The sequence below is a fragment of the Ochotona princeps genome, chromosome 20 (genome assembly GCF_030435755.1).
Source record: "Ochotona princeps isolate mOchPri1 chromosome 20, mOchPri1.hap1, whole genome shotgun sequence".
Taxonomy (NCBI): domain Eukaryota; kingdom Metazoa; phylum Chordata; class Mammalia; order Lagomorpha; family Ochotonidae; genus Ochotona; species Ochotona princeps.
Window position 1 is genome coordinate 10,118,509 of NC_080851.1, and position 27,873 is coordinate 10,146,381.

Sequence of the window (27,873 nt, forward strand, 5' to 3'; positions counted from 1 at the left end):
GATCCCATCTGCGCTCCTTGTATTTTATTTAACTTATTTTCCTCTGCTCAATCTCCCCAGGTGTTACTATTTAAAAAGAACACAAAATAATATCTGCACATGACAGAAAAGATAATCAAGTTTAAGTAAATTTTTTAAAAAAGATTTATCCATGTTTATTGGAAAGTCATATGTATACAGAAAGAAGGAGCCACAGAGAGAAAGATCTTTCATCCACTGGTTCCTTCCTCAAGTGGCCGCAATGGACAGTGCTGTGCTGATCCAAAGCCAGGAGCCAGGAGCTTTTTCTGGCTCTCACACGCGGGTGCAGGGTCCCAAGACTTGGGCTCTCCTCTACTGCTTTCCTGGGCCACAGGAAGGGAGCTGGAAGGGAAGTGGGGCAGCCAGTATACGAACGGTATGCATATGGGATCCTGGTATGTGCAATGCTAGGACTTTAGCCACTAGGCTACAGCGCTGAGCCCAGCAAATATTGTTTTAAAGTTTTTCTTTGGCCTCCTGACCCCCATTCGCTTTCCTCTGCCATAGGACAAGAGCCCTCCGCAGCTTACTAATTTTTCTATAGGTAGATTTCATTGCAGTTTAAATGCTGTACTTGGATACCTGTTTCTGACTTAGTGTTGGAGGAAAGTTGCCAGTTGATGCCCCATCTGCTTCATACTGTCAGTCAGAGATGGCAGTGTGGTGTACTTCCTCTGCTTTTTCCCATTGCCATCTTCATGAAACTTTATTTTTACTTGGTCAATTTTATTACATTTACATCCTGTTACAATTCTAATTAGATGTGCTTTTTTTCCCCAATAATTTGCCTTCCCAAATTAAATCTAGTATATCATAATTGTTTAAGCATACATATATATATATATATACACATCCATATGTATGTATATAAAGATTTATGTAGAAAGTAATTGCAGAGAGAGGGAGAGACACATACACACACAGAATGATTTTCTGTCCACTGGTACACTCCTAAAGGCACTGGGCAGGCTAAAGCTGGTAGCCTGCAACTCCGGCTAGGTCTCACGTGTGGGTGGCAAGGACCCAAGGGCCTGGACCATCTTCTGATCTCTTCCCAGGTGCACTGACAGGCTGGGTGCGATGTGGAGAGCACAGGCTCAAGCTGGTGTTCCTGTGGGATGCCAGCCTCAGAGGTGCTAGCTTAGCCCACTTTACCACAGTGTCAACTCCAGGGTTATCGAGATATCGTCTGGAGAACTGAAAATAACTCTGCTCTTTAAGTGAGAATCAAAGTGGAGTGGCATTTGTTTAGTTTGTTTAGTTTCTGGTGAACACATTTCACTTACCTGCTATCAATTCTTATATTTTTTGTATACTTCTTGTCCTATTTTGTTATGGTTAAGCCTGCTTTTTTAAAGATTTATTTATTTTTATTGAAAAGTCAGATTCACGGGAGTAGGAGAGATGGAAAGATCTTCCGTCTGTTGGTTCACTCCCCCTAGTGAGTGTAACAGCCAGAGCTGAGCCAATCCAAAGCAAGGAGCCAGGAGCTTCTTCCAGGTCTCCCATGTGGGTACAGGGTTCTCAAGGCTTTGGGCCATCTTCTGTTGCCTTGCCAGGTGACAAGCACAGAACTGGAAGGGAAATGGAGCAGCCAGTGTTAGAATTGGCGTCTGTATGGGATTGTAGTACGTGCAAGGCGAGGACTTTATCCACTAGGCTACTGTGCCGGGCCCTAACTATGCTTTCTTAATAAACGGGGATAAAAAGGAGGTAGTGATCTAGATCGTACATATGATTGAAAGAACAATTATTTCCACAGAAAAGTAGACATTGTTGCTCAGTTGCCTGAGCATTGTGTGTATATTTACATATATTTATTTTTTAAATAAATTTTCCTCTTTTTTTAAGATTTATTTATTTTCATTGCAAAATTAGATATACAGAGAGGAGGAGAGACAGAGAGGAAGATCTTCCGTCGATGATTCACTCCCCAATTGACCGTAACGGCTGGAGCTAAGCTGATCCGAAGCCAGGAGCCTCCTCTGGGCCTCCCACACAGGTACAGGGTCCCAAGGCTTTGGGCCTTCCTTGACTGCTTTCCCGGGCCACAGGCAGGGAGCTGGATGGGAAGAAGGGCTGCCAGGGTTAGAACCGGCGCCCATATGGGATCCTAGGTGTGCAAGGCGAGGACCTTAACTGCTATACCATTACGCCAGGCCCTATTTACATATATTTAAATATCAGTGTAGAAATAGATTATGTCAATATTTGTTAATGATATGCTGATATTTTTATGCGTGTATTAATATAGAAATATACATTTATATATGTACACTCATCTGAAAATTCTTTTTCCTTTGAATATTTATGAAATTCTGCTGTACACTAGTGAGGTCATCAAGCAAAGAGCCAGGTGATGTTTTAGGCTCCGCAGACCAGAAGGCTTTTGTTGCAGGTATTCATTTTCCCTCTTAAGTCCAAAATCAGCCATAGACAACGTGCAAGCATTAGATGTGGTTTCACGTCAATGAAACTTCGTGTGGAAACACACTGCTGGCTGCACATGGGATCTGGCCTCCACTGTAGAATTGTAGCCTGTGAAATCTGGAGGTGTTTTGGATGTTTGGTAACTTGGGAATGGACTCAGCTTTGTGTTGAAATGATGGTTTGTAGATTCGCTCAGAACTTTCTGTAGAAAATACATTAGCGAGCTGGTTGGACGCAGAGACTTCTGTACCATATGGTAAGTCGATGGTGTCTTAATACTTTTGGCTTAGGGCCACAGAGTTTGAAAGTCAGATGTTTGTGAGATTGTGTTGTTAAATTCTGTTTCCTTTGAGTAGACTGAAACTGCTGGCATATGTTGGAAACCAGACTTGCCAGCATCTCCAGTAGCCGTGAACATGCGTTATGAACTCAGGCTTCCGCTTACTTCAGTTCATTCTGAAAGTTTTAGAGTTTGATAGATCCATATGCCGAGATTGCTCCTTGGGTAACTGGTGCTAAGCACACAATTGATTCATGAAGCATGGCATATGCTCAAAGGCAGTTTTTTTTGTTTTTTAAATCAGGCTCACCTTTATATTAGAAATTAGTCCCCAAAGATGTAAGAGACTTATCTTAAGTTCTTTGGCTCATTAATGACATACCAGGAAACTATCATTAAGGGGAAAATTATCTCTGGACTATCTTCTTTTTATATAATGAAATTTGTATAAAATTTTGATTTATATACAACCCTTCTAGGACTCATTTTTGTGAATATGTGCTTGTGTTAGATATTTAAAAATAACATTATTAATTAGTTATTTGTGGATATATTATCTTCAGCATTTTCTGAGGTTATGTTAAAAATGCTCTGTAGAACTGTGTAACTCATTCCATTCAGCATGCAGATAGCTTTGAAAAGCTTTTAGCCTTCCGTCATATAACCAGCATAATGTAGCTTCTATTTATCAAAATGTTTATGAGTAGATCCTTTCAACATAGTTTGTTTAATTGACTGGAATGGCCTGAGTCCACTATTCTAACTGACAGCTAAGGGCTTCCTTAAAAGCTGTACAGTTACTGCGCAGTCCTTAGTCACATAATTTTTATATGTGTGTTTCTAAATTAGTAGTAAGTTGTTGTCCGTCTGCACTCGCGGATTTTGAAAAGCATTTTAAATGAAACCAAGATTTTTGATGTGCGTGTGATTCACATTACTGTATTTTCATTAACTCTTAGTACTTAAAACATAGAATCATGTGAGTATAAGTAAGAGCTACAAAAACAACCCATGGATTTATAATAATTTCATAAATAAACACTGAAGCTCCTGTTATTGACAAAGCTGAAAAAATGATTCTCCTACCCATGAATGATTTTAGAAATGTTTCTTTTTTCTATAAAGCCAAAAACATTGTGTGAGGAAACATGTGCTAGTCGAACATCGTCGTTATGCCAGCTGTCCTTGCCTGCATGTATCTGGGTTTCCAGCCTCATCCTTGGGTGAACTTTGGACAAAGCTGATTTTAGTGCTGCTTCTTGGTTTGTGTCTTGCTGATGCACCTGCAGACCCACAGTAGACTGTGGATCTTTTTCTTCTAGAACAGTCTTCTTCCTTTCCTTCCATCTGTACAGCCTGCATTATTCAAGGAGAGAACAGATTAGAAGGCAGCTATGCTCACTACTATACCAGCAATGCGAGAACACAGATTGAAGGGATGGTGGCTAAACTAGGCCATCTTTCTCTCATTGCACATCTGACTCACAGCTAGAGCCCCTCTAAGTTGGGGTAGCTTTAGTCCCAGAGGGTGACTGGGAGAGAAGCGCATCTGTCTTCTGGAGGTTTGTGGCCCAGGGACAAAGCCGCACGTGTTTCTTACTCTGTTCCAAGATTCTGTAAGCAAGATTGTGAAACTCGTGGCAGGAGTTGGTTAGCAGGAGAAGGCTTCCCAGAGATGTGACTTAAATTGGAATTGGAAACACAAGTGGATTTCTGCAAGTGAGAACAAGGCAAGGATGTCTTCATTCTATGAAGTGAGCACTGTGTGTAGGTGTGGAGGGTCTGATTCTAGGCATTGTTTATGGAACTGCTCACGGACGGTCCATGTGACTGAAATACAGACATTGGGAAATGAATGGGAAGTGAATTTTTCAAGTCAAAATTCTAAGCTTTTCATATTTAAAATTAACTTAGGGCTTTAATTTAAAGGGGAGTTACCAGAGTTTTTCAAAACAGGTATTGTTTCTGCTTTACTTACGAGCTACAAACTCAGAAGTCCTTTGTGACCAGGCAAGTAAAATAAACGTGAATCTGCCAGGTGCAAATGGTAAGGCTCACAGGGCTGGGAGGTGCTTGCCGAGTCGCCATAGTGTTTTGACTAAATCCCTCATTTTCAAAGCTATCCATTGCAGCGTTTTGGAGGATGCTGTACAGTGGTTGAGGGTGAATGTCAACTAAATAGGTGGGTGAATTAAAAGGAGGAGCTGTGGGTTACATGTGGAGTTTCATTGGAAACTGCTAAAATGATTCAAACAAAATATGAGAATGCATGGGTTAGGGAGAGGATGAAATACTGAAAGACTAGAGTCAGCAGGATCTGATGCCTGTTTCCATGTGAAGAGAGGAGACATTACCGATGACTGGGATTTCCAGCTAGGGTGGGGTGGGAGGTCAGACTGTGAGCAAAGAGCCTCCAGGTAGCAAAGGTTGTGATCCTTTCTGTTTTATTTTAGTTCTGTTTGACAGGTGATGATTCTACATAGTTATGGCTGCTGTGGTAGCCAGCGTTCGACTTCCAACTTCAGACCTACAGTTCTTTGATGCTGCATGTAGTGTTTGCTTTTCTGTGCTTGACTCTTCCAGGTTCATCCGTGTTGTCACCCTGGGGGATTTTGTTCCTTTTTACGGGTCCATGTTACTGTGTTGAGTACCACCTTCTCTTTATCCAGCAATCCTTTATTTATGGAAGGATTAGAGGGGCTATTTATTTAATTCTAAGATTGCTCAATTCTTTTTAATGTCCTTTTTTGGGATGGTATTTTGAAACCATTTGCTCTTATTCATTCATTCATTTTTTTTTTTGGACAGCCTATAATCATCTTTTTCTTTAAGATTTATTTTTATTGTAAAGTCAGATATACAGAGAGAGAGAGAGACAGAGAGGAAGATCTTCCGTCCATTGATTGACTCCCTAAGTGGCCGCAACAGCTGGAGCTGAGCCAGTCCAAAGCCAGGAGCCCAGAGCCTCTTCCTGGTCTCCCACGTGGGTGCTGGGTCCCAACTTTTGGGCCGTCCTCGATTACTTTCCCAGTTCACAGGCAGGGAGCTGGATGGGAAGCAGGGCCGTTGGGATTAGATCCAGTGCCCATATGGAATCCCAGGTGTGCAAGGTGAGGACTTATGCCACTGAGCTACCATGCTGGGCCCTATAATCATCTTTTTTTTTAATTTATTATTTATTATTTTTAATTCATTAATTACATTGTATTATGTGACACAGTTTCATAGGTACTTGGGTTCTCCCCTCCCTCCCCAAACCCTCCCACCATGGTGGATTCCTCCACCTTGTTGCATAACCACAGCTCAAGTTCAGTTGAGATTCCCCCATTGCAAGCATATACCAAACATAGAGTCCAGCATCTTATTGTCCAGTCAAGTTCAACGGCTTCTTAGGTATACCCTTTCTGATCTGAAGACAGAGCCAGCAGAGTATCATCCCAGTCAATTGAAAGCTCCCACATACCATCAGCAAAAATTTACATCATTATGGAATTAATTGACATAGTAATGAGTAACCAATATGTTAAAAGTAAATGCGAGTTCCTAGCCACCTTCTGTGACCACCTCACTTACATTTCAATTTTAGTATAATCATCTTTTTAAAGGAAAATCTTAAAAATGCTTTCTACCTATACTGCCTTTAACTATGCGGGCTTCTGTTATTGACTTGCTGCTTGTCTAGAATTTCAAGTGAATGAAATAAGTAGAACATTATATACTCTTATGAATACTTCAAGATTTTTCTGGGTATTTTTAAGATGGTATTTGAAAGTTTTTGTTTTCTAATCATTTGTGCCTGAGGTATAATAAGTAGTCTTCATTTTTAAACTTAATTAGCTTACACTTATATTTTTTAAATCATCGTAATTTTTCATGCTTTAGTTCTTAGTCCTATCCATAGGCTGTTGAAGGTTGCCTGCTCCTGCGTACCCTGCTGCTGCTGACAGTGCGCTGTCTCTCCTGAGTTCTGTTTCACTTTTATTTCTCTGTGGTGTCTTACTGGACTCTCAGTAGAATCAGTAGCCCGTCTTGCTCTTCCTCCTGTAGGTGTAGGAATGTTATTTTTTTCAGCTGTCACATCTTCATTTTGTACTAGATTGTCTTTTTTTTTTTTTTTTTTTGAAGACAGACACATCTAACTCTCTGTGTTTTTAAATAGTGAACTGAATTCAAAGCTGCAAGACACTCTAGAACAAATCGAGGTAAGAGCAGTTTTGTCATAAACAACTTTTCCGAGCACAGCTGACCTGGCATCTCTCCTGATGTTTCTATATCACTACAAATTGTTTTCCATTTGGAGTGCCCAATGGTTAAGCTTGGAAGCACAGTAACACTTTTGGAATTATGGGACGTCAAAACAGTGATTTTTTTTTTTTAAGAAAATAACCATTTCCAGGAAAATTTCCAAATTGTCAGTCATCCATATAGCCTCATTTGAAATGCATACTGACTGTATTTTTATTATCAGGTGCCTTTTTTTTGTGAGTCAGGTTACTTGTTTGTAATTATTGGCTGATGAGAACTGTCCCAGAAGGTTTGCTCTCATATCAGTTCATCAAAATTCTAGAAGCCAGAAGGGAAAACGTGTTTTGCTGTGTGAGGGAGACCTCCTTTGGCCACCAGCACACATGCACGGAGTCCATCTCTAACTGCTGTAGTTTTTGCAAATGTAGGGCTTTTGTGCTAATTAAGTTAATAGGAATTATCCAATTTCTTCTGCTTTTTATTTTGGTGAGGTTAGACTTTCAAGTGACCCATGAGAGTAGCTTTTGATCACAAGTAATTGTTTGCTAGTGGTTGGAATGCCAGTTTGATAGTCACACAAACAACTCCATTGAATCCCTTAAGTAAAAAATTCCCTGGGTATTTTTAATGATGGTTTTCTACTGAGAGCTCAATATTTTTTTACTATGAACATGTATTTCGCTATACATTTATAGAATTTTGTTATGTAAAAATGAAACCGTTGAAGCAGAACTGCATAAACAGACAGTGCTTTTAGACAGAAATGCCTAACCTTGAGGTGTGTACTCTCAGGTTCGTTCTAAGTTTATTGAGAATTACTTAACAGTGTTTTATAAAAAGAATGTTCCATTTTTCAATATAACCAAAAGTCAGTTAATATAGTTGTAAGAATTTATGTAATATTTGAGGATGCAAGTTAAGTAAAAGTAAAAAATGAGATTTCTTTACTTTGTTTCACTGGGAAACAATAGGCCTAAGTTTCATGGCATAGAAATGATACCTCAGTAATCTGGACTATAATTACTAAGAAATTACAACTCCAATTTATTTCTAATTTCACTTACTCTTGTTTTTGACTACTAAATCCAGTGTGATAATAAATACATTTAGATACTAGATTGGTTGAAATATTTGCGTCTCTCTCCCTTGAAAGGGTTATTTCTTAATCACTTCTTGTTGCCCCTTTGAATTCTGTAGGAACAGTTGGATGTGGCCCTTTCCAAAATCTGCAAGAATTTTGATGTTAACCATTATACCAAGGTCCAGCAGGCTTATCGACTACTTGGCAAGACACAGGTCTGTTTCAAAAGCATGTTTGCTTTTTTTCTGAATCAGGAATGCGTGGAACTTGATGAGTTATTCTAAATCTGAATATTATTAATGGAATATTCTTGAGAAAATTCATGTGGTGAAATATATGATTCTACCGAATTTATGGTGGTAACAGTTGTTTGTGTAAATTGAGTATATGTAATGTAATTAAAACACTACAAACTTTTTTTGGAGCTAAGAAGTGTTTTCAGGTTTAATATTTTCATGTTTTTATGCATCTTAAAAAAATGTTGGCCTGGATATTGGCACAGTGTGTAAGATGCTGCTTGGAATGCTTGCATCCCATAGCCAAGTGTGTGGGTCATGGCCTGGCTCTACTTCCAACTCTGCTTTCTTGCTGATGCGCACCCTGGATGGCAGTGAGTGATGGACCGAGTGTTCGAGTCCTTGCCACATGCATAGGAGGCCTGGGTTGAATTCCTCGTTCCTTCCTTCCATCTAGTCTAGCTCTGGCTCTTGGGAGCATTTGAGGAGTGAGTCGTGGAGGGGAGGTATCTTTGTCTCTTTGTCTGCCTTTCAAAATCAACAAGTAAAAATCTAAAAGTGGTTTTTTTAATTTTACCCTTATTATTTTTGTTTTAATTTTTTGTTTGTTTGTTTGTTTGAAAGAGTTAAAGAGAGAAATTTTCTATCTGCTGGTTCATTTCCCAGATGACTGTAATGGCTGGAGCTGGGCTGATCTGAAGCTGGGAGGCCGGAGCTACTTCCGGGTCTCCCACGTGGGTGCAGGGGCCCAGGGCTTGGACCATGTCTCACCCAGGTTATAGCATGGAGCTGGATCAGGAAATGGAGCAGCCAGGACTAGAACTGGCATCCATGTGGCATTCCTGCACTGCAGGCAGAGGATTAGCTAATGCACTGGGCCCAAAGTAAAGTGCTTTACAAGATGATTTACTGACAGACTGTGTATCTCTTTCACTTCAGCTCTTGATTATGAAACAAGACTTCTCAGTTTGGATCTTCAGGAACTCTGATTGGAATCACTTAAGATAGTATCTAACTTGTGTGCATTTATCTATTAAAAAGGTCTACTGCCTTTACCAGATTTTTCATAGGGTTCTATTTACCTGTTATCCGCCAAATCCCATAAATTTTCTCATAGTTGCATGGCTTTGAATATTTTTATTGGCCAAGGTTTCCTTGAAAAACTTGAACACGGTACCGTGGCTTGACAGTTTTATCTTCTGTGATTACAAAATTATGTATTTGTCTAGATAATACTTAAACATGAATGTAAAGGTTTTCTTCCCTTAAATAGTCTATCTCTAAGAAGGAAATTTAAGACTTTATCAAGTTCTACCTTTTGTAATTTGAAAAAATAAATTTGGTAGTTTACTGATATCTACTAATTTTTATTTCTTAAACCGTACCTTGGAAAAATACAAGACACTTGACAGTTCTAAGGGATATTTCTAAATGCCTTCAAAAATAGGATTGTAACTACTAATTTTCCTCATAAGGCTCTTGAATTCCTTAAAAAATAGCTGATGCCTGTTTTGTACATTGCATAGGGGCCTGCGTATATTCTCTAATGTCTTACACCTTCCAGTGAGCATACAAGCATTACCAAAATAAATGAACGTGACCTTAGGTGGTTACATGTGGTACAAGGAAATAGAAATCAGAGTAGGTGGGTAAAGTGAGAAGTACTGATTTTTAGAGGATGGGCAGGAAAGGCTTCCTGGAGACAGTGACCCTGGAGTGTAGTGCCTTGGACCACGAGGTAGGGGAGTGGCTGCTGGCAGAGGGGCTCCGGAGCTGTGGTCATGCTGGCCGTGGGAGAGAGCAGGCCGAGTGTCAGCTGTGAGTACAGAGCCATGGAGTGCAGTCAGGGGTCGCACTGCTCGTGGGGGAAGGGAGACGGTGTCCTGGTGCCTAGGTTATGGGTTGTCTGCTCTGCAGTCACTCCTGGGAATGCAGGAATTACATAAAGCTATAAAGCTGCAGGTAAAGATTATTCCCTGTGTTTTTTCAATCTGCTGAAATTCATTCATCTGAATAAGTGAAATTACTTTGTAGTTAATAATGAAATTATGCTGTGTGTTTTTCTTCCCATAGACAGCAATGGATCAACTTCATATGCACTTCACTCAAGCCATTCACAATACTGTGTTCCAAGTTGTCCTTGGCTACGTGGAACTCTGTGCGGGCAACACGGATACAAAATTCCAGAAACTGCAGTATAAAGATCTCTGCACAGTATGTTGTCACTCACTTCCTGTCCCTGCATCTCATTCTTGGATTGTAAATTTATATTCCCCTTGTTTTCACGCCTCCAATTCAAAGCTGCTACTATAGTGAAAACAAGTGCTTTCTCAAAATTTTTCCCTTTTCTACATTCCTTCTACAGAAGCTGGAAAACTGTCGCGCAGATAGCAATAGCCATGGTAGCCATGCGTGCACGTATTAGTTGCTTTTAAATGGACACTGGCCTCTCATTGCTTCTTTTAATCGTGTCCTTCAGGCCCTGAATTTTCTTCTATGATTGCATTTTGGGTGTTCCTAAGGGTCAGAGCTGAGCTGAGCTGAGGCAGGAGATGGGAGGTGCCCTGTGTAGCATCCGGGAAGGAGTCACTTGGGCTGTCATTTTGAAGTCTCCCAGGGTACAAATTAGCAGCAAGTGGAGGTCAGACTTATGGCCAAGCTGGCATATACTGTATGTGGCCTTGTAGTTTTTGACTAGGTATGTAATTATTTGGCTCTTCTTTGGTTTCTTTGGATCCTTTTGTTCTGTTTCACCCAAGTGTGTGACATAATAGTTTCTATTTGAAATTGATAGTAATTTTCATGAAGGTATTAGAAAATATTGCTTGCAAGTTGTTAAAAACTTGAGTAGAACTTGTCTTTTTTGAAAGCTGAAACCAGTTGGGTGCATGATACGGAGGGGAGTAGCCCCGTCTGAAGGTGAAGAGACTTGACTTTGCAGCCAGCATGGTCTTTAAGTGTTCAATCTGGGGTTGAATCCACCAAAAACATTATTTGCTTGCACTTTTTCTTTAAGCAATGTGTTGTAATCTATGGGTTTATGCCGAATGATTTCAACATTTGTTTCTCTTTTAGAATGTAAATGTAGGCAAGGATCATCTCTAGTCTGGCGCTCTTATCAGATTGTATGTGTGAATAGTTGATAATAATAAAATGTAGGATCTGCTGGGAGGCTTAGCTGTGCACTGTGATTTAATAGAACTGTGACTTAGTTACATTTGAACCAGTTTAGTGAGAAGAAATACAACTATAAGGTCACTAGGCAATTTCAAGTTTTTTTGAAAATATTTTATATGTTTATTTCTGTGTGTATGTCTTATTCAAACCCATTAAATTTCAGCAAATGCTTTACAGTTATCATAATAAAGGACCTTTTCTGGAATAAATGGAAAAATAATGTAGCTAGTCAGTGGATGCATGGAGAAAAGAAGGGAGTGGGTCCAAGTTTCAATTTTCTGGATTGTTAATTGTCAGTAAGTATAATCGAAATTAATTGATGGACTATAATGCGATTATTTGTGTGGTAATGCTTTTTCTTTGGGAAAAATATAACTAATTCTGCCTTTCTGTTATTTTCCAGGACAAATGTTGAGATGGCCCTAGATTAAATTTATTTGTATAATATAAATGTAGACTTACGCAAAGTTGAGCTCAGGAAAGAGAAAATGACCTGTAAAGAAGTAACTTAATTTGGCTATGTAGTTGATGAGTTTGTTTTTTATTTTGTAGCTTTTTTGTTTTTGTTTTTGCTTTTTATGCTTGAGTTCTTTTCTTGACTTGGTGAATCATTGTTAAGTTTTCAGTTCATGTGTTATGGATGTCAGCCACTTTTTAATGAGTTTGTGATGTGCTTTAAAGCTGGCTTCCCTCGTTTTCCTCAGCATGTCACGCCAGACAGCTACATCCCGTGCCTTGCGGACCTATGCAAAGCCCTTTGGGAAGTCATGCTCAGTTACTACAGCACTATGGAGTGGCATGAGAGGCATGACGGCGAGGAGACCGCTGCTGTTGCTGGTAGGCCATGACGTTTTGCAAACCAGAAATATGCCACGTGTCTATAGAGTAGGAAGAAAGAAGACAGCAGTTGTGCTTTGGGGGATTATAGTGGCCATAGGTTAAATGTGCATCCAACCCAGCTACCATAAAAACTGCGTTGGCTTTGGGGATTACCTGGGCTGAGGACTCTTCAAGGGGCAGTTGGTGTGTGTGTGCTGATGGTCTTAGGGAAGAATTGTTGAGAAATTGCTTTTTAAAAATAATTTTATCTGTAATATTGTTCATTGTGAACTAGATAAGATGCTGCTCAGTGAGGATTTACTTTGAAGTTAGTGCTACATGATTACTAACGGTCCAGAGGTGTTTTGCTAATGTGGAAGTTGTACTTGTGAATGAGATTCTGAGACTTGCCAATCAGAGCCTCCCTTCCTGAGAATGCAGCAGGTCTTAGAATTTCATTTCAAAATATGCTTTAAAATATATCTCTGAGTGACAAATATTAAAGTAAACCTAAATCCCTATGCCAATTTTTCTTTTCAGAAGGGAGTAATACTATGGGTACTGAAGAAACAAATTTTGATCGTGGCTATATAAAAAAGAAGTTAGAACATGGACTTACACGAATATGGCAGGTTTGGCTTTTTTAAATTATTTTTAAAATGTTTTATTGTTCAAGGAATTGATCAGTACGCTACATTCTCAGGTTCACAGTAAATGCATTGATAATTAAAGCATATTTCTCTTCAGTTTTCATGGTAGCGTGCTATTAATACAAGCAGAACAGATTCCTGTGGTCACAGAAGCAGCTAAGATGACCTTTCCTCCCTCCCCTTTTCTTCCTTGCCCTTCCCCCTTCCTCCTCCCATCTACCTACCTACCTTCCTGACATAACAGAGCTGCAATTTAAAAACAAAAACAAAGAAACATAAAAGCTATCGGGCTTTTTTTATGTCCTGTGGGATGTCATTTCAATGATCTTTCTAATTACTTTAACCTGTTGTTTTGTTTTGAGGACCATGTTGTGGTATATTGGACTAGGCTGCCGTCTAAGCACTAGTATCCTGGGCACTGGTTTCAGTCCCTGATGCTCAACTTCCAGTCCAGCTTGTTCTAATGCCCCTTGGAAGGCTGCGGAGGGTGGCCCAGGTTCTTGAGCCATTTGGGAGCCATTTGGAGCTCTGAACTCCTCGTCCGGACCCAGCCGTTGTGGCTGTTTGGGCAGTAAACTAGCAGATGGTTGGTCTGAACTCCTCGTCCGGGCCCAGCCGTTGTGGCTGTTTGGGCAGTAAACTAGCAGATGGTTGGTCTCTCTCCCTTTGCCCCTTTCCATTTCTCCCTTACTCTCTGCAGCTCTGCCTCTCAAATAAATGATGTCTTTAAAAAGCTATTTTGAGAATCACAGGTTCAGAGTGCAGCCACCTGCTGGTTCACTGCACACTTGCTCGCAGTACCATGGACTGAACAGGGCTGGAGTCCAAGGCCGGAAACTCAATCCAGGCCTTCTGTGGTGGTCACAGGAACCCAGTGACTTGAGCCATCATTGTTGCCTCCCAGGGTCTGGGTGAGCAGGAAGCTGGGGTCAGGAGCAGAGCTGCATTCAGACTGAGGCACTGTGATACAACCACTACATGCAAAGTGTCTTTTGATTCTTTTGATTACTTTCTAACTGATTATATTGGTATTTTTGACCAACCAAGCCATGCTTGACTAAAGTGACTTTAGTCCTAATTTCCAGTGTGAGGATATAATTCTTAAGGGGTGTGTGTGTGTGTGTGTGTGTGTTTTATGTTGGATGGAAATGCAATGACTACTGTGATCATTACCATTTAGTATCTGATACATAGGGAATTTTCTCTATTATATTGCCCATAAAGGTGTTGGCTTTGGTGTAACTACAAAATATTAGCAGTTAAGAAAGAACATATTCCTGCTTCATTATAATCTACAACCATAAAAGAGTGACTTACTTTTTTGAGTTCATCAAATGTTTCGTTTATTCATTTTACAGGATGTGCAGTTAAAAGTGAAAACCTACTTGCTTGGAACTGACTTGTCTATATTCAAATATGATGATTTCATCTTTGTTTTGGACATAATCAGCAGGTAGTGTTTGAGATCTTGTCTTATTCTTTAGTTTGATTCATTCCACTGTGATAGAGAAAGCATGAATTAATGAATTATGTTTAAATTCTTTGTGGAAATTAACACAGTTGCGCATTATAATCTGAGCTGCTGCTGCTTTGTGTGTATGTTTGAGTAGTTCTACCCTTTGCTTGCTTGTAAGCCATAATAGGATTGTGATCTTTAGAAATTTTTTCAAATGTCCACATTTTCATGATTTGCTCTCTTTACAGGGGAAAAAAGATATTGCTGAAATTTACATAAACCTTTCTTTATTACTAGGTTGATGCAAGTTGGAGAAGAATTTTGTGGTAGCAAGTCTGAAGTTCTGCAGGAGTCTATTCGAAAGCAAAGTGTCAATTATTTCAAGAACTATCATAGGTAAGAACCCTCGTGGTAAACCAGCAGGCCGACTGAGGGAGTGTGAGCACTATGCGTAATGCTTAATGCTTATAAAAGTAACTGACTTGAAAAAATTACTTTTGAATAGGATTGAGCATGTTGTCTGTAATTCTCTAGGACTAAGGACTTGTAAATTACAAGTTACAAAATAAGACGTTTTCATTATTCATTGTAAATACTAATTTTTTTCTTGAGGGGTTCAAGATATAGAAGTAAGTAGTGACCTGATTCAGTGTGAAACCAGGGCTCATTGAAGGAAGTTGGCTGCTACTGCACACCTGCATGTGGAGCAGGCAAGCTAGTAGAGAAGCCTCCAGTGAGAGGTGCTGAAAACATCTCTTAGGAGTAAACAGGCCTTACTGAGAAGCTAGCTTCAAAGCCAAGATCGTACATGCATTGCCTAGCAAAATGGTCACTGCTGACTCCTCAGAGAGTGAGCAGAAATGGATTAGGGAGTGCAGAAAGGTGGAGGAGTAATAGTCTGTGTAATGGTGTGCTTATTAATAGTGAGGATGAGAGGGAACCAGTGTTAATTAGATCTGTCTGTAAAACCCAGTCTGTGCGTTTTGTCATTTGAATTGAATCGCCTCACTGGTTATTCTGAAATTTTGCTTTTTTACAAGCAAATGATCATGTTGTTGCTGTTATTTGATTCCAGTGAACTAGAATTTGAAATTGTGCTTTCTTTCCTCATTCATAATATATACCTAGGAGTGTGTATCAGTGAAGAAAAGTATATACTCCCTCCTCTGCACACTGTACACACACACACATAGAGTTCTAATCCCTGAAGACTGCAAATGCTAATTTATTTGAGGGAAAAAATTGTCCCCGAGTGTGATGGTAAGAATTTTGTGATGAAATTGCCTTGGATTCACTGGGCAATTCCCTGAATACCAACACACATGAGAAGGTGGCGCCGGGAGATTGTGCCAAGATCCAAAGCAAAACCACACACACAGAGGAGAAGGCACTTGAAGCCAGAGGCAGGCATTGGGGTTTGGTGGGCACAATTCATTGTTGGGCAGCAACCGGGAAAAGACAGGAAAAGGTTCTGGAAAAAGTGCCACCAGCTTGACTTCAACCCAGTGATATTGATTTGGACTTCTGGCCCCCAGGAACCATGAGTGAATTCATTTCTTTTGTTTCTCAGTCACCCAGAGTGACTGTAATTTGCTAGTCACAGGGCGCTAACAGGAGAATTGCTGGGTTCTCTGCTCATTCCTGATCAATGCTGTGAGGAACTACTAGACTGTCTTCTACAATCTTGTGCCATTTTACATTCCCAGCAGTGCTGGAAGAAGTTCCCCATTTCTACAAAACTTTGTCAACAATTGTCTGTCGCTGTCTACTGCTATCCTCGTGTGCTCTGTTTGTGGTTCCCTGGTGGCTAATGCTGTTTGAGCATCTTTTTGTGTTTATTGGCCAGTTGTACATCTTCTTTTTTCAGAAATGGCTGTTCAGAGTTTTTACCCTTTTTAATTGCACTGTTTTCTTGTTTGTCATTTGTTTGTTTCTTGTTTGTAGAGTTTATACTGTTGTTTCTAACCTTCGATCTGTGATGCATTTCAGTATGTTTTGTATAGAATGTGAGGCCCAGTCGCTCTCGGACATGTCTGCCTCCTGCCTCTTCAGGTCCTGTTTAGGCTCAGTTCTCTTTGCATTCACTGTCATTGTGTGCATATCTCTTGGGGCCCTTCCTGTTTCTCTTTTTTTGCGATCTCTGCCTTACTTTGGAAGTTTTCCTTGGATTTGTGGAGTGCACAGATCGTGTCTTCTGCTGCATCCAGTCTTGTGTTTTACGAACCCGGTTTCCGCTTGGAAGCATTAAGTTCTTCAGTTCTAGAGCGTCGGTGTACCTTTGAAATTCTTACACACCTTTCTATTTTATACAACTTGTAGTTAACCTGAAGTCTGTGTTAACTCTAGAGTTTGGAGCAATTCTTGCGTTTCACAGACACCTCTCTTCATTGCCTTTTGTGAACTGAGTATGGGTGAATTTTTTTAAATTACATTTTGTTGCATTGTAATGCAGTTTGTAGTTGGAAAGAGGGTAGGTACTGACTTTTTTTTCAACTAGAAGGATTGGTTTACTCAAGGTAGACATTAAGAGTGACATTATTAGAGGAAAAAGAAATCAGCATGACCTAGTGATTAGTGGGATGTTGAGAACACGTGTGTTTTACCTGCTAATTTAATTTGTAAAAGCTGCATAAACATAAATGCTGAGCTCAGAGTCTTTCTTCCAGGATGAATAACCTTCCTGCTGTGTGGCTTACAAAGTGTGATTAAGGTCTGTGCTGCTTAGTGTAAATGGTTTATTAGTAATGATCTCCTGTATCTGTGAATTCTTTCTCTGTGTTTTGGCATTGATACATAGTTAGCTAAGAATATTTTAAACTCATGAGTTGGTGACAGAGTTTTAGGTCAGTCCCTGAATAGAGCAGTCATTTCCTGCACATTCATTATTTTTGCAATATGCTGAAACTATATAAGGGTTAGTAAATATTTGCGAGAACTTTTAAGAATCATAAGATATTCTCAGGAGTATACATTTTTCTGTGTTACTGATTCAGTTCTCAATGTTTACTGTGATCGTCATAATTCTAGGATTATTTGCATTGTAAGTATTTCCTCAGTTCTTGCATACAGAATTTTCTCACCTGTGTGCTTTTTCTTTAAGAACACGACTTGATGAACTGAGAATGTTCTTAGAGAATGAGACCTGGGAACTCTGTCCTGTTAAGTCAAATTTCAGCATCTTACAACTTCATGTAAGTGTTTATTAAGAAAAAAGACATCTTGTAGTCATTTTATTTTACAAACCTGAATATGTGACAGCATTTACAAAAATATTAAGGAGCAGTATTGTATCCTCCTTCAACGTCATTCAAAGTCAGCCTCTTAACAAGAACGAACCTTTTATGGTTATGAAAATCTGTTTCTGTACAAAAGCTACTTTACACACATCAGGGAAACTTCTGAAATGAGTCACAATTAAAATGCTTTTTTCGTTTTGAATTCAGGAGGGAATCTACTGCTTTAGTTGTAGCATATTTTTCATTTCTTAAAGGAAAAAATATGTTCCTAACCATACTGCAATTTGTAAATGTTTCTATAATGAGGAAATGTCCCAGAAATAGAACAGGGACTTGTAAAAATGATTTCTAACTGGTTTTTACTTATTAATTGACTCCTTGAATTGTGAATAGAATGTGCAGTCTGTGTAAAAGTCCTTACCTGGTTTGGTTTTTTCCCTTGATTGAATCGAGTTGCAGCATGATGCTCCTGCATGAAACATTGTGCTGTATGAAACTAAGAGTCGAAGTGCAGGGCGCACCGGGAGATCCCCGGTCAGGAAGATCCATAGATCCCTGATCAGGGAGATCCCCGGTCAGGAAGATCCATAGATCCCTGATCAGGGAGATCCCCGGTCAGGAAGATCCATAGATCCCTGATCAGGGAGATCCCCGGTCAGGAAGATCCATAGATCCCTGATCAGGGAGATCCCTCATCAGGAGGCACAGTGTGTTTGATTTTGCTGTTGGAAAGAATGACTTTCTAGGGGCCCTTTCTTACTCTGGAAAGTTTTTTTCATGGTATTGTCATTGGGTTCATATTGTCTAGTTTTTCTGCTTCTATCTTGTTGACTTACTAATTCAGAAATATTAATACATAGAAACATGTTGATTAATGTGTGCTAATCAAATTCTATGAATTTTAGCATTAATAAAATAGCATAACTAAATATCAAAGTAACAGATAACTTTATAGTTATTAAAATAATGAAAATAGTTTTTTAGCATTATCCACAACTGTAAGTTGAACACTAGTTTTAGAAGATCTGTTTAAACAATTTTATTTGACTTTCAGTTTGACAGAACCATCAGTGTTTGCATGTGTGCCTAGGGTAATTTTGAGACTTTTTAGCTGACACAATAAAATGTTTTCCTTCAGTTGTGTCTTAATTTCCTCTAAAATAGTAACCTGGAAAGCTCTTCACAGCTTCGGTATCCACATGACGTATATATTCCTGTGGTTTGGGCACTAGATTTTTTTTTGTTTTTGTCTGACTGACATGTTCAGTCTCTGTTTATAAAAGTTAAGACATGATTCTCTAGCACTGTGATGGATCTGTTTCATGCGTGGTTGAAATATAACAGGAGCTAAGTGCATCATTTAAAGTGCAAGTCTGTGTGTTCTTTAAGAGCTAATAAGTACTTTTAAAGAATGTCATGTAGTGTAAAAAAGTTGTGATCTTTTTCTATAAGAGAGCATGTTTATTACATGTCTGTGATGATTCACGAAGTGTTGTAACTCAGTGGAACTGTACGAGTGACCCTCGTGCTCCCCATCTGCCCGCTCACTGGCTTCGTGATCTTGTGCTCGGCACCGGGCCTCTGCTGTTGGCCTCAGTGTCTTCATGTGGAAAAATCTAGATTGATCTTCCATTTTACTGACGAGGAAGTTAGGATACAGGGAAGCCAAATGACATTCTGCTCACTGTTTAGGAAATTATGGAATATAATGTTATTAATAGCAACCTTGCAGTTTAAGACGCTTCAGCCATGGGTTATGATGTCTGCTTGTTGGCATAGAAAGAAAAGTCAATGATAGATATCAGTGTAACAGGAAGATATACAGTTCATGCTTTGCTTTTGATATATAGAGTGTCTTTAGTGGTGCAAGTATTTGTGTGAGTAAGAAGTTATTAATTTACCAGTGGTTTTCATGAATGACTGTATAGGTTAAAACTATCCAACAGGGACCTTTGCTGCACATTGAAATTTTTGGAAGAAATCATTTCATGTTATTTAAAAAAAAGTTTGTGTGGTTCCTTAAAGTACGCCAAAAATAGTTTCAAATAAATTGTAATTCTAAGTAACTTTACAAAATTTTTACATGTGTGTTTCCAGGTTTATTTTTAGACAACTTGTGAGACTTCAACATGAATGACCTAAAAAACAGCCATTTTTTTAAACTATTGACTCTTTATTAATGGAAAATATTTATAAAGTTGAATTTTACTGTTGTTCAGATGTATCTGCCTTGTTTTCTTCTACTGTGTAGGAGTTTAAATTCCTGGAGCAGTCTCGCTCCCCATCAGTTTCACCTAGTAAGCAGCTGGCATCAACTTCTTCAAAAACGGTCACCTTATTTGAGCAGTACTGCAGTGGTGGCAACCCGTTTGAAGTTCAGGCCAATCACAGGGATGATGAAACAGAGGATGTCCTGGCTTCTAATGGGGTAGGTCGTGTTCTTGCAGCGTGTTGTGAACCACATGTGTTGGACGCACTGAGCAAAGATAATTTACCACATGCATTCACTTGCCTGCCACCTGCCTCCCTCCCTCTGCACTGACGTGCATGTGGTGTTGCTGTGTACGTAAGGATTTTATAATATGCCCCATTGACGTTGTCCTCTTGAGTAGTAAGTTTTGCCTCTCAATTTTCTGCATGTTCTTATCAGATTATTTATTGAGTAGAAGTGTAATTTCTTTAGTGAGTATATGGTTTACCATACAGATGGGTAAGGGAATAGATCGTCCTCTGTTTTCGCTCTGTTCCATTCCAGGGTAGCTAAGTGAATTGTTAAAGTGCCAGCATCTGAGAGTGTGATGCTGTACTTGGTACCTTGGTAAGGATATTTTTAGGATTATACCACAATTAGTACCACAATTTAACATTTTGAGTGGATCAAGATCCATGTTAGTGAGGGAATATAAGCTAGTGAAAACGGTTTGAGGGCTAGTGGAAAAGATTAGAAATATGACATTTAGTGTTTGTTAGTCTTTTGTAGCCCCTGGTAAATTATTTTCACTTTGTTATTCTGTTTCCCCATATTTATGACAAGGAAAATGCTTGCTTTACAATCATCTATAGGATGTTTTAATAACACATAGTCCCCCCCATCCAGAGCCAATATTTGTGTTTCTTCATCTGTTAATTCACCAAATAGGTATTAAAAAGTAGTACACCTTTTCACTTGTCACTGTTCCCTGAACAATCAATATAACAACTATTCACGCAGTATTTCCTTGTGTAGGTGTTGTAAGTAACCTGAAGGGGATCTGTAGCATACACCTTCCGCTGTGTTCCTGTTAGATGCAGGTGCCCTGCTGCTTTGTGTCAGGGATTTCAGCATCCACGTGTGGTGATTCTGGAGCCGGTCCTCATGGTTCCAAGAGATGACTCTATTTGGCCAGGAACATTACTTGATGAGACTTTTTGATCTTCGTAATTTTCAGGAGACCCACTGTGACTTTCAGTTTTGATTTAAACGGAAATGGAAACTCTGACAAAAATCCATTGAACTTTTCTTTGTGTCTTTGTTTTGGGATCTTTTTATATAGCAAGGATTTATTTTTAAAAACACTGCCATAACTTCCTCCTCGGGCAGCCATGGCTGTGCGTTATCCCTTGGCAGTCGGCCTCAGTAAAGGCCACAAGGTGACGAGGAACGTGTGGAAGCTGAGGCACAGCCGGCACCACGGGCGGCTGACCAAACACACCGAGTTCATGCGGAAACGCGAGGAACTGAGCAGCGTGCTGGCCGCCATGCGCAAGGTGGCTGCCAAGAAGGACCCAGAGGCAGCCTGTCCCCGGCCCCGCACCCTGGAAATAGAACTGTGGCATAGGAAAAAAAAACAAACCTTCCATACTTAATTCCAGCTTCTGTAACTAAAAGGTCTTGACATAAACTTTGTTAATTCATCATTATACTACCAGTTATCACTGGTATATTTGAAGTATTTATACTGAGCAAACTATTTTTTAAGATGTATTTACTGTTTGTTGGAGGGACAGATATACAGAGAGGGAAGGAGGGAGGGAGGGAGAGAGAGAGAGAGAGAAAGAGAGAAAAGATCTTCCATCCTTTGGTTCACTCCCCAGCTGGTCGCAATGACCAGAGTTGGGCCATTCTGAGGCCAGGAACCAGAAACTTCCTGTGGCTTTCCCACGCAGATGCAGGGTCCCAGGGTTTTAGCCATGCTCTTCTGCTTTCCTAGGCTGTGAGCAGGGAGCTGGATGGGAAGGGGAGCAGTTGGGACTCAAACTGGAGCCCACACTGGGTAACAGTCCTTTCAGTGGAGGATTAGTCAATTGAGCCATCACACAGCCCCAATACTGAACAACACAGTTAATACACATAACTTGGAATTTTGAAAAATATAACAAGCTTTAGTGTTAATTAATACAGAATTAACTTATTCCAAAACTGACTAGAATTATTTTTGCATAACTTTCTTTTAGTTGTAAAATGGTAACTTTTGACTGAGGCATGTTTTCATGCTTCAGATCTGCTAAGCTGAGCAAATAGGCAAACACATATGCTACAGCAATATCCTGCATTAATGTCGTATCCTCAGGCCTGGAGTGGTGTGTACAGCCTATCACCAGCTGAACAAGGGAGCTGTGACCTGGGTTTGACCCTGAGGAATTTCTTTTGCCTTCATTTTGTAACTTTGTAATCCAAAGATCGTAACTACAGTCAAGAAGTATCAAATGATAACAGAAATTCTCTTGTTTGCATTTTCTGGTGAAACTTAGTGTTGCTCACTTTCTGCTCAATTAAGAGAAACCTTTTTTTTTTTAATGACTAAATGTTGAAAATTTGTATTTCAGATTTGGCAAAATTGAACTTTGCACTATTATGGTGACAAAAGAATTTGCCTGCCTATATTTTACTTAAAATGATAGCATGCAGATAAATATATTTCAATATTACTTCTTTGAATAAAATATTTTTCATTAAATGTTAAATGCTGCCATAGACTCATGGCTTACTATTGTTATGTTTGTCAAGTTTAAATTCTGTCATAGTAGAGAGTGTTCTTAGTTATGACTCAGTGATCCTTGGTGACATTTTGACTTTTAAAGTTGACTAAATTTACCTGAGTTAAGTCATTCCGAGGATTTGGGGATCATATAATATCCTCATGATAGTGATGAAAAACTTGCATAACCTTTACTTCAAAGTGTTTGCAACAGTCGTGTTCTGTAAAGTTGCCATGAACACTGACTGAACTAAACTTGTTTGCCCAGCTGGGGACATGCGCATTGCGTCGCTCAAAGTGTCTGCTCCTGTAAATATGTCTTATCAAGACCATAAAAGCATTGTAAGTACTAGGGTTGTGGTTCCAGGTACGTAGTAAGTAGGTGAACGTTTGAACACTGAGTTTTCACACACTCTGCAGTTGGGAAGCTCTGCTCCCACCAGGAGGCCCCGATCTGTGTAGAACTCCTGTCTGTGTCTACTCAGCATCTCACTGTGTCAGAGAACACCTCCCATGCTGTGAAAAAATCTCAAAAGTGAAAAAGTTCAAATCCTGTGTGATCCAGTCTTTCCAGATACAGCTTAGAATGAGTCCAACTCTAAGGCCTACCATAATGGCTTTTGTGCACAGATCCTCAAAAAATAATTGTAAATCAGGGGATTAACTTTCTGTATTTTTGCATTCTTGGTTTCCTAGACTATTACATAGGAATATAGTTGCCTCATGTAATTGTTTTCTAGGATTCAATGATATGGTTCATGAAACACATTGCATAGTACTCCTTTGCACACTCAATAAATGTTAACTGTTGTGTAATCGTGTTAACATGTTACATTGACTGATGATGATGATAATGATGCCACATCTTTGTGTGCTACTCAGGAATTCTGCTCTCTTTTCGCACTGTGGCATGGGGCCGTGTTGCCCAAAGATGGTGAAAACGTTAGCAAGACACCCTTCAGCTTGAGTAAATCCACCACTTTTGCCCTTGCTCTCAGTAGGATCTTCATTGTTAAGCCTGATTTCTTAAGCTGCCCTTGGAAGGAAACCTCATCATTGTGAATTAGAATGTCTGTGTGTGTATTGTGGGTCTTCGTTAGGGTGAATCAGTACTTTGAGTCTGCCAGAACTGGATGCTCCACCTCTTTAGAAGCAATGGGAACACTGGAAGTAAGGCTCATGAAACCTGCAAGAGACTCTGGAAGAGAATCTAACCTAACTCTTTTTCTCCTTAAAGCAAGTGGGGTCTTTGTTTTGCTCTTGTTTGATTTTGTTGAACATTATAAGCCTTTAGTTATAATTTTTTTTTAGCTCTTCCAGTAGGATATGGAGTAAACAGAAAGATAATGTAGTTCTTAATGACAAAATTAAAGCTCCACTATTGAGAATTTTCTTGAGCAGTTTCTTGTAGAACTGGGTGCTTTACGGCTTCTGCAATGCCTTGTTAAGTGTCTTGTGTTCTCGCAGTACGAGTCTGATGAGCAAGAGAAGAGTGCCTATCAGGAGTATGACAGTGACAGTGACGTTCCTGAGGAGCTCAAGCGGGACTACGTGGACGAGCAGACGGGTGACGCTCCTGTGAAGAGGTAACTGCCGCCGAGCATGTGGGATTTAGCATTTCAGGAGCTCTTCACATGTCCACGGAAGGTTAAGAAAAAAGACAGCAGTGCAAAGCTAAGGTGTTTTTGGTGTTACAGCATCTAATAACAAAATCTGTTTAGAAAGATGATTCCCAGAAGTCTGTCATTTCATAGTTACTACTGATTCTGCCTTGTGGGTGTTCCTTGAGTTTATCTGTCTCGCCGGCGTCCCACCACTCCCTTCCTGGTTTCTGCTAGCCGTCTGAGACAGATTGTCAGTGTGTCACCTGTGCTTGGCTTTGTATCTCCAGTCTTGCCTCCTTCAAATCCATGCTTAGATAGCAATTTAGACCATTTTATTATATTCAGATAAAATCATGGTATTTTCTAGTTGATGAGGAGGTTCATACACATCCGGTTTGATGGCTTTCAGTGATGTGGCCTTAGGTTCTTTTCATGTCACTTTTCCCTCTATTCGCTTCATCCGTGGGCTAGCACTGTGACCTGTATGTGCTGCTGTGAGCATGATCTGTTCTGTTACATGCTCCTCTTTTCCCTTCACCTGTCAGGTAATGTTCATTTGTCTTTTGAATTCAGTACCAGTTCTCAGCCTCAAACTCTGTCATCTCTCATGTTTTATTTAGAGTAGAAGGGAAGTATTGTGTTTTATTTTTTGTGTTTCTAGAATCAGGAAGCTTTGCACATTTGTATCTAGGTACATAATTTCCTTATAAAAAAATCTATTTAAAATAATGCAGCTTTTTAAAATGGTTGAACTTGTCTTAGAATAAAAGAATTACATTTACATCACTTTAATTCTTTGCTTGCTTACCTGATATCCCCTGTGGACTATGAATTATCCAAGGAGGAAGGTTCTCTTTATACCTGACAGTAAGATTTCCAGTAAATAGTGAAGAAAAGCTAGATGCTAATAAATGACTTACTAGTTTATTACTTTATAATCCTAACAGCAACTCTTTTTTTTGGTTTGTTTGTCTACATGAAGTGTTTCTCGAGAAACCCTAAAAAGCAGGAAGAAATCAGATTACAGTTTAAATAAAGTGAATGCACCTATCTTAACAAATACAACATTAAATGTAATCAGGCTTGTTGGTAAGTACTTACACCTTTAAACGTTTTAAAAAAAAATAGCACTTAGGATATGTTTGTTACTAGAAGTATTTTACTTGAAGTTCCCCATCTCCTCATAAGGAATTTAAAATTATTTGTTAATGCTTCTTGTCTTAATTGTTCCGAATGGTGTGAAGTCAAGATAGATGTTAGTCTGTTTCAGTTAGCTGCTTGCTGGGCTTTGTGTCTGCGTATTGTTCTTGCAATAGTAGAAGTGATTGAAAGTCCCTGGCAATGCTCTGGGTGGCTTGGGGTGCATGTGGATAATACACGTTTCACACTGAGACAGTGTCTTTCTTACTCATTGTTTCAGGGATCTTCACAATCTCCCCATTAGCTCGCAGAGTGAGAAGTGAATGTTCTGATTATAAGATGTGTTCTTATTGCAGATAGGTCAATAACATGAAGAAATGTCATTTGAAATACACAGATTTGAGAGTGATTTTTTAAAATGTGTTTTGACATTCTAAATTCACCCTTTACATTTCACAGACATGTCTGTGCCTGTGACAAATATGTTACAGGGTGGTTTCCTCATGTTAATTGTCAGCTGTGCCAATCAGGATTCAGAGTGATTTTCTGTTAAGTGTGGTTAATGTATTTATGGAGGGGCTCTGATGAAATGGTCTTTGTTCGTCAAGACAATTTCTGAATCTCATTTCTGAATGGGATCAAGTATACAGAATGCTTCAGTACTTCTGTGTTTAGAGGAAATGTGGAAAGGTAATTATGAGTTTGAGAGAGAAAAAATAAAAGGTGTGCATTTCTGTGGCACACAGAAAAACAGCCAGTTCTAAAAAGCTGTTGTGTGGCTGATTTTTGTCAGAAGCATTGACTTCTTGGATCTGAGAAAGCTAACAACATCGTGGCATGAAGTGGGAGGCTGCTGAGAGGTAGTCTTGTACCAGCTCCCGCGTTGTTTGGTAGACCCACTCTACCTGATGGCTCCTCCCCTTCGTAGTCTGTCTGTCTCGGTAATCCTATGTGCCTGTCTTAGTTGTGCCCTTCGAAGGTAAAGGAGTAAACCTGTGCTGATTTCTTCTTCTCTGTAGTCACCATTCAGATCCCTGGCAGTGGCTTGGTACCCCTCTTCTCCTCCAGCCTCAGATGATCTTGAAGTAATAAAGGCCCTGACTCCTTGGGCTTTTGACCACAAGGGTTTATTTTTCACTCCTGATGCACTTCAGCTCTTACCCATCTGTAGCTCGGTTCCATGTGCTTCTTCATTCTGAGCTGTGAAGGGATAGCCCAGTGGGGAACCCCGGAAGGTTGGGGTGCTTAAAGCTTTCCCCGGGCTAGGGCAGGCTCCACAATGGGAGACCTGGTGTGCTTCTGCACGTCAAGGGAAGTGAAGGGGTTGGATAAAGCTCTTGCTGTGGTTGGAGAGAGCGAGGGTGGGAAAATGACAGAATCAACCCCAAGTAATTATTCATGTTTCCTGTCATGCCCAGTTAGAAAGAGATTGTAGGTTGGTAATTTTGCTTGTTGTTCTAAAAGGCATATAATCATTGGAATCAAGGCAAAAGAAATGCAAGGGTGAAGCAAAATTGAACAGGGGCAGATGTTATGTTTCATTCTATTTAAATTTAGCACACATGAACTGCAACTGTTAATTTCTTGGTAAGCAGAAGGAACATCAAGAAACAGTGTCTTAGGTTCATCTTCTTATCTATAAAACTGGATGTTTGCTTTATATCAGGAGAACTTGGGTAGCACTGTGACTCAGTGAGTTAAGCCACCAACTGCCACAGTTAGTTTCCCATATCAGAGTAGCCTTTTGAGTCCCCACTGCTCCACTTCTGATCTAACTCCCTGCTAATACATGTGAGCAAACAGAAGGTGGCCTAAATACTTGGGCCTCTGCTTTTGACCTTGGAGACCTGGATGGAGTTCTAGGCTGCCAGCTTTGACCTGGCACAGGCTGGTCCGTTGCAGCCATTAGGAGAGTGTATCGGCAAATGGAAAGTTGGTCTCTGTCATTGTGTGTTTGTCTCTCTCTCCCCCTCTTCTTTTCCCTCTCTCCCTCTCCCTGTCTCCCATCCCCTGCCCAGGCCTTTCAACTTAGAGGTTTTTTGTTTGTTTGTTTGTTTTAACTGATCCTGTCTCTGGCCCTCCCTTCAGATAGTTGAGCAAGCATGTCAGTATTTGACCACGTAGGAGTGGGGGATCATTCAACATGCTGGCTGTGTGAGTTCCATGAAAGCATTTGTTCTAGCCCTACCAAGGCAACCGCAGGTAGAATTTGAAGTTCAGAAAGTCTATAGCAGGCTAATTTTTAAGTTGCTAATCTTATATGGCCCATGACAGGTGTCACAAATACGTAAGTGGCCTTTGGCAGAAAATAGATTCCCCAGCCCTGGAATACAAGGGGATTGGAATATTGACATCTCCTGGCAGAAGGAATGAGGAAGTTGTGTTCTTGGCATTTTTGTAATAAAGATTTATTTGTTTTTTATTGCAAAGTCAGATATGCATAGAGGAGGAGAGACAGAGAGGAAGACCTTCTGTCCGATGATTGACTCCGCAAGTAAGTACAACGGCCGGTGCTGCGCCGATCCACAGCCAGGAACCAG

The 27,873-nt window shown here is 39.9% G+C and overlaps 2 protein-coding genes across 2 annotated transcripts in view; both read left to right on the forward strand.

Moving 5' to 3' along the window:
- Positions 1-27,873, forward strand: part of VPS50 (VPS50 subunit of EARP/GARPII complex) — a 71,697-nt gene that overhangs the window by 23,968 nt on the left and 19,856 nt on the right. Inside the window, exons 10-20 of the mRNA XM_058678138.1 lie at positions 6,891-6,933; positions 8,174-8,272; positions 10,367-10,507; positions 12,175-12,307; positions 12,830-12,921; positions 14,298-14,392; positions 14,693-14,791; positions 17,496-17,586; positions 19,883-20,059; positions 24,057-24,175; positions 25,176-25,282. Coding sequence (XP_058534121.1) covers positions 6,891-6,933; positions 8,174-8,272; positions 10,367-10,507; positions 12,175-12,307; positions 12,830-12,921; positions 14,298-14,392; positions 14,693-14,791; positions 17,496-17,586; positions 19,883-20,059; positions 24,057-24,175; positions 25,176-25,282 — 1,196 coding nt within the window. The remainder of the gene's footprint in view (positions 1-6,890; positions 6,934-8,173; positions 8,273-10,366; positions 10,508-12,174; positions 12,308-12,829; positions 12,922-14,297; positions 14,393-14,692; positions 14,792-17,495; positions 17,587-19,882; positions 20,060-24,056; positions 24,176-25,175; positions 25,283-27,873) is intronic.
- LOC118758164 (large ribosomal subunit protein eL36-like) lies at positions 21,214-21,477 on the forward strand. Its single transcript, XM_036493634.2, has one exon. The coding sequence runs from the start codon at positions 21,214-21,216 to the stop codon at positions 21,475-21,477; it is 264 nt and encodes an 87-aa protein (XP_036349527.2).

What these genes read in the sequence shown, in the direction of transcription:
- LOC118758164 (XM_036493634.2), top strand. Translation starts at nt 21,214, where the DNA reads ATGGCTGTGCGTTATCCCTTGGCAGTCGGCCTCAGTAAAGGCCACAAG.